General features: G+C 40.9%; 1 protein-coding gene across 1 annotated transcript in view; it reads left to right on the forward strand.

Annotated features, from left to right (window-relative positions):
- Positions 1-1,695, forward strand: part of LOC137913735 (transcription initiation factor TFIID subunit 4-like) — a gene marked incomplete at its 5' end in the record, with an annotated part of 59,734 nt that extends 58,039 nt beyond the window's left edge. Inside the window, one exon of the mRNA XM_068757367.1 lies at positions 1,522-1,695. Within this exon, the coding sequence (XP_068613468.1) occupies positions 1,522-1,695 (174 nt within the window). The remainder of the gene's footprint in view (positions 1-1,521) is intronic.
- Positions 1,696-6,984: the final 5,289 nt, after the last annotated feature.

Consider the following 6,984-nt stretch of genomic DNA (forward strand, 5'->3'; position numbering starts at 1 on the left):
GCCAGGCAACTTGACTGCTGTGTTGGATTGTTGGGCTGCAGGCTGTAATGAGTTTTCCATATTTGCACATCTCCTGCTTTCTCACATGGCATGATTAAGTGATAATATATATTTTATGTATATTTATGTATATTTTATGTATATTCTTAAATTATATATATAATTTAAGAAAGGCAGCTATTGTGTCGTGCAGAAGCTGGCTTTGCTGGCATGTATTTATTGTAGACCACGTCCACTGCTTGTAAACAGGCCAGCAATTCCAAATTGAAAAATAAATCAAATAAAATTCCAGGAGAAGCACATTTTTTCAGCAATTCGAATTTTGTTGGGAAAATGATATTAACATATAAATGAGAATGTATTTAATTACAAACACAGAATTGTATTTAAATGTTGGCCTTGCAGGCCATGGCTGCCTGGGCCGGTTGGTGTGGTGGAGGTAAGCCTGGCTAGCCTCAGTCATCATCCAGCATCCAAGACGAGTATGAGGGGGCGGGAGCTGGAGGGACTTCTGCTTGGTTCTTGTAAATTCATAACCATCATATGTTTGCAATTAAGGCCTGTGTGTACTGTGTGTTTACAGAGTGGTGCAATCAATATAATTATGAGAGGGTGTTTTTCACTGAAATGTCCGTCTCATTTCTCTTCATCTGTGTTCAAGTGGGCACTGGCTGGGTTTGTTTCTCTGTGTCCAAACGTAAATACGTCTCTTGATTTGTGTCGGCCTCTGTATACATTCTCCTTTTATCGTTCATGTTTTTCCTGGATCAAATGCAGGCAACAAGGGCTGCATTTCACAGCGAGACGTCAGCTCACATCTATGTCAGCAGCGTTGTTCGTTAAGAGGGAAAATCTGTTCTTATCCTGGGTGAAGTGTAGCGCTATGAGCACACAGATAAATGGATGTCTTCCTCCCCATTGGAGCGTGCCACTTGTGTTTAGCCAGTTAAAGAGAATCCTTCTGAACGCTATGCTGCACCTGAAGATAGTAAGATTAGCTTTTATTGTCATTACACTTGTGCTTTACACTTTTTTACACTGCAAAAACATAACAAAATTCCATTTTCATCCTAGTACAAGGTCCTCTTGAAACAACCACACACATCATGCATGCATAGGGGCCCCAAGCATACGGAGAGGGCATAGGGTGAAGGCGCCGCCATGATCGGTGACCACATCTAAACATCACTAAAATCCATCGTGTCATTTTGAAACATGTCATTCAGCAGACATATTGAACGCTCATTGTTGCTGTGCAAGTCAGCCAGTTTGGATTCTTTTCCCTTGTTCACACGTTGCTGATGCACGCCCATCGTTTTAAGTGATATGTGATGTATTTTGATTCATATGCTCAGTCCTTGAATTGTTTCTGTCGCTGGACGAAACCGAGAAGTAGCTGTAATCATAGTAATAGAGCATATGAAGGCAATAATAATCTATAACGTGTAGAATTGTACAGTGTGAATGTTTAGATGCAGAGTGACACCTCACCGCACCTTCTGACCTCTCCCCTGTCTCCAGGTTTCGGGCAGCACGACGGGCTCCCTGGCCAGCTCCTCCTCCCCATCCACCTCATCGCGCCAGTACACACGGCAACGCGTCACTCGTGTCAACCTCAGGGACTTGATTTTCTATATGGAGCAGGAGACAGAGACCGCCCACTCCCTCCTCCTTTATCGTGCCCTGCTCAAGTAGCTTCTGGTCCACTCAGCGCCCACCTCAACCTCCTCCTCTTCCTCCTCTTTCCCAGCCACGTGCCTTCGGATCAGATCTAATGTTCCAGTTCTGTGTCTCCGTATGTACTGTAGTGCCATTTGATTTAGCTTTTAATAAGGAGAGCAAGGGAACCGTACGAAAATAAAAGCGCAGTTTCATGTCTTCTTTGTCGAGATTGATGGCGTGTCGTAAATTGAAAGGCCATATCAGATTATTTGTGTTTGTTGAAGGAACAAAGTGATTTTTGTGTCAGAGATCAGGATTCAGTGCTTGCTCCATGTGTGTCTGCTAGGTGTTTGCAGTCAATGGCAGTATCTCAAATGAATCAGAGTACGGATTATTTTAGCAAAGAGCTTAGGTTAGCTGAGCAGTAGGCTAGAGGCTTCACTGATTTCTATATCCTGAAACATTAAGATTCCAAATAACAGCATCCTGTTAGGTTTTCTCACTGTATGTGTAAATAATTTCACAACATGTATATTTTTGTCACGTCAGCTTTGTACGAAAAGGAGTAACACCAATGTGTTGATATTATACAACGTGATGTTCGTGAAACCACGTGCTTTGAGTCAAGCTGAATCAAGATAAGACAGTTTATTATGATCTCATGTAGAATACATGATCAGGCAGAGTCCATATGACCCTTCTGTAACGGTCAGTAAACAAAACACGAGTCACACTATGACACCATTTTCCCAAATGGTCACCCCTGTTGAGTGAGTTAATGTTTTGTTTCATTTTTTTAACCATGCATAATGTGAACTTTGATTTATGACTAGATGTTTTTATGTTGAGTACTAGCTCGCTCAAAGAATTAAGATCTTACCTGGGAGAGAAGGTGAGTTTCACGTCAGTATTGTTGGAGAGCTGATGACTGAGAAAGTGAAGCATTTCCTTATCTTTTCCTCTGTGGAGCCCCTTTGACCCCCCCCCCCACCATCATTGGTAATGACTGAATGCTAAAGGTGAAGCGAGCCCGTGAGCAGCACTTGTATGTGTCTCACCACTGTAATATCATGTTTGTCTGCTGGAGGAAGATTTCAGTTGAACTTTTATTTACATTTTGGGCCCTTTGTCTTTGTTACTTGTTGAAGGAAGGATTGGGATGAAATGCTTACTTTTTACATGTCCTATTGCATTGCCTTTAAAAAACAAATTATTAATGTATTGTCCATTGTGGTTTTCTATTTAAGGAAATATCTTGGCCTCTATGCAGCTTTTCTTGTCACATTGAAATTTATTTAAATATGGGTGACATTTTGAACAACTGTCGTGTGCTGTACATTTTGACAGCACTTTTTTAATATCTATTTTACCTGACAACTGCAAGCAGTCACTGTATTATAGCAAAGAAATGACATTTTAAGTAGTAAACAGTGTTGCCAACTTCTGTCAAAAGAGACTTATTTTTAACAATTAATATATTTTTTTCTTTTCTTTACTTACTGGATTGGCTTTCTGCTCGACACATTTTCATAAATTTTATCTCCAAAATACTATGTTTTCAAAACAAGCACAACGATGATGTTTTCAGATGTTTTTATTGGTGATTTCTATTGTTTCTGGGTGTTTCACAGGACATTTCTACTAATACTACAGCTTTTTAGCCAAAATATTAGGACAGTGTTACTGGTGTAAACAGATGGAGAAAATGACATTTCAATGTAAGGATGATTTGTAAATATTGTTTACAAACCTATGTGTTTATTAGAACCACGTTATTTTTGGTAAACTCTTGTACATATCTTGAAAATTTCCTGTTTGTGTGAAAATACTTAAGTATTTGTACCTATTTTGTAAAGGAATAAATAAGCTGTTTACTAAATGGAGCAGTTTTGTACTTTGCCCAGTTCTTTTTTTGTTTGTTTGTTTGACTTCTACATGAAAATATCTGCAGGAGACTTTAAAGCAATTAAAAATAATATTTCACTCTAAAATGACTTAATAACTAAGCAATATCTTTCTCTCTGTCCATTCCTCCAAAAATACTTAAATTAAAGCTGTTATGTTTCTGCAAGATTGTTTTACCTAAGTCAACTGCTAATTCAGCCTGCTTCATTTCCATTTCTAACATTGCGCATGCTAAATACAAACTGAGTGAAGCGCTGCTGCTCAACTCCCTCTAGGTTTCTGATGCTAATTAAGCAGAAGCATTTTTCAAAAGACCAAACTATTTAACTCAGTGTAAAACATTAGGGTAGAGCATGTTGCTTTTTGTTTTTTTCTATTCCCCAGTCATGCTGCCGCTGTAGAAGGCTGATCTGGGAACAACCCTGAAGATGACATTCCGCCTTTGCAGAACAGAATGAGCCTGTTGTTAGCTTTTTTACCTAGTCGGGTTAAAAGTTTGAAAGATTTATACGGTTTCATCAGTTATTTTCCAGGATGCAGGAGTTTGGAGACTGTGACCGCCAACATGCTAACAAGATCACCAACAGTAAAAGTAATAGTGAGCTGTTGCACGAGAGGTAACTCCTAAACCTAAGCCTTGTTCTCCCATTTTTAAAGTTACCTGAACAGCAAGGAGACACACATCATATATACAATACATCCTTTTATTATCTCAAATATGCAAGAAAAGTCAAATGGAGACACTGTAAATGAACACATGCCCTTTAATACCACAGTCTAATTGTTTTTTAAACACTTTAAATAATATACATTTGCGCCTTATGATACCCTTTGAAATTGTATGTGCACAATGTACTGCTTTGAATGCTCTCCAATCTTTTTGTTAAGGGTCCTGCAGTACCCAGAGTCCTGATAATTCACTATACAATAACTTTACAACTGAGCTCGCAGGAGGACTGAATGCCATGCGAGGTGGCTGGAACACTGACCACGACTTCATCTGAAAGAGCTGCATGTGCGAACATGCCAGTGAAGCGTCTGTTGAGCTTGTCTCACTCTGCAGTTGACCTGCCGCTGAGTTGAAAGGGGAACCCCCAGGTTTGATTATTGCAGAACGAAAAACACAACATTTCCACTTTTGCTGACATTTTTCTCACTTTAAGCATAAAACAAATGGTCAACTCTTTTTATTCATATATTACATGATCTCTTAGCTCTCCAGAGCTGTTAAAAGCCTAATCTGTGATTTCAGAATGAAAATGTCATCTGAAGAAATGTTATTCTTGCAGATGTGCGGTAATACAACATTGATCATTATTTTTCATTCCCATCCTCAAGTGCCATCCCAGTCGGGCTTCCACAACTCAGACCGCCTGCATGAAAGGATTAGTCGCCTGGCTGCAGAGCATGATCTGAGAATGCTCACATTTGAGTCATCAGTTTGTTTGGTTTGCCATGCTGCGGTCCAGTCAGCCACAGCGTAGGAGGGCGTTCTGAAAGGGTGCAGCCCTGGTTTCTACTGTCACCAGTGAGCTGGGAGCCTTCAGGAAGGCGGAGGGGGGTATGGAGCGTGGTGAGAAGCCCAACATGCCTCGGCACATGAAAGCTCTGGTTGACCATTCCCTTTGAGGCGACTGGATGCGAAGGCGCAGGCCACTGGCAGGTCACAACAAAGACGAGCTTGATTGTAAGAGCGAGCCCCAGGCAGGAGCACTCTGCTCTGGGAGCTACACTTAAACCCAACTTATCTTTATGGACTCATTGGCCTTGTTTAACCAGCAGCCATCCAAAGAGCACCAATACTCAGGCAACATGGTCAGAAGCACTACCGCCCATTTTTTAGATTGACAACCAGGTTAGAACAACAACCCGAGCCTACAAAGATCAGAATGGGGGCCGCTCTTTTTAGCAGTCTTTTGGAATGGAAGAAACAGCATCTGTAAGTTACTCACAAATATAAAGCATGAAAACTTGGCTTCTCTTGATTCTGTCTTTAATCCAGAAATGTTGAGAATAAAACCAAAAGAATGAGAGCAGGATAGACTAAATGCTGCCCACTCGCCTCTGGGTGAATAGCATGCCGGTGAGTACAGTTCATTTTGGGTTCTGCTCTACAAACAAGAGGAAAACCAATGAAATCCTAGAAGTGACAAAATTGAAACAAGACTTTGTCTGTCCAACTTTTTTTTCGATTCTATCCTCACCAAAAAATGTCGTCAGGACTAGAGGCCTGAGGGACAAATGCTGATGCCCCTCATGCAGTTTAGAATGATGCCTTGTGTCTTTTTCTGCTATATTCTCTGATATAAAAGATTCTGTTTCTGTGTTTGTACAATCAATGAAATAAGCACCTTCAGTATATGCTCTGTTGTTAGGCCTGTTGTAAGTAGAGCTCGACTAGTACTGGTCACCAGGTTCAGAGGAGTGTTTGGTGGGAATGGATCAGGGCGGCGCTTTCGGAAATGTTTAAGTGCAAAGAAACATTTAGAAGCATTTAGAGTACATCTCTTGCTGATCGTGAGACATACTGGCAAACGTCTGCTCTCCAGTTTGGCCCTCTGGTCTTCGATATTCTAACTCTACAAAACTGCAATACATTTTGAGCTTGTGCAATTTCAACCTGAATCTCAAGTTTCCAAACTCTCTTAAAATGTTGTAAAATGTGAACAAATGTCTGAATCCAATCAGAGATATGTTTTAGAGCTAATAAGCAGAAATTCCAGAGCACTTTTTTTGTAATGTGTGCTACACATTTGACTATAAACAATGCGGAAACATTCAGGTTCTCTTCCATCCCGGTTTGAACAATGGGACTTTTTCCGGCTCTGAATGCACTGCCAGCCAGATTGCTTTAGCCACATAGCCTGCAGACATCTGAGTCTCTGCTGCCACTGCCAAGAAATGCTCCCTCACAAGCTTTAAAAGCCTAATGAATGCAATGTTCATACATCCTTCATATTGGAAAAGGAAAAAAAAGAGACATTAAATATGATCCTATTAATAATTATTGTTTACACCATATCATGATAAGAACAGCAAAAGGAGCAAGAACATACTTAAACAACAATACAAATTTAATAAACAATCAGCTTGACAAACAATGCTGCTTTCAATAAGACCCTGCCGTCTGCAGCGAGGCTTGTGGAGTGAGGTGGGCTGGGGGTGTGGAGTGTTGCAGGGCCTGGGGAATTGAGGCCTTTTGGGGGGGGAGATGGGATTATTTCCTATTCATATCATCCTTAACGTTGTCCCCTTTGCCAAACTTCTTCGTCCCACAACAGGCCAGGCCTGAAAACGCGGGCCTGATACGAACACAGAAGTGAATAACACACTGTGAGAAGAGGGGTAGAAAGGTGGGAGAGTGTGAATGGAGTACTTTGAGGTGCAAGGAGGGGCCGGTTGGTCTCGCGGGTTGAG

This window comes from Brachionichthys hirsutus, unplaced genomic scaffold (assembly GCF_040956055.1).
Source record: "Brachionichthys hirsutus isolate HB-005 unplaced genomic scaffold, CSIRO-AGI_Bhir_v1 contig_197, whole genome shotgun sequence".
NCBI classification, from domain to species: domain Eukaryota; kingdom Metazoa; phylum Chordata; class Actinopteri; order Lophiiformes; family Brachionichthyidae; genus Brachionichthys; species Brachionichthys hirsutus.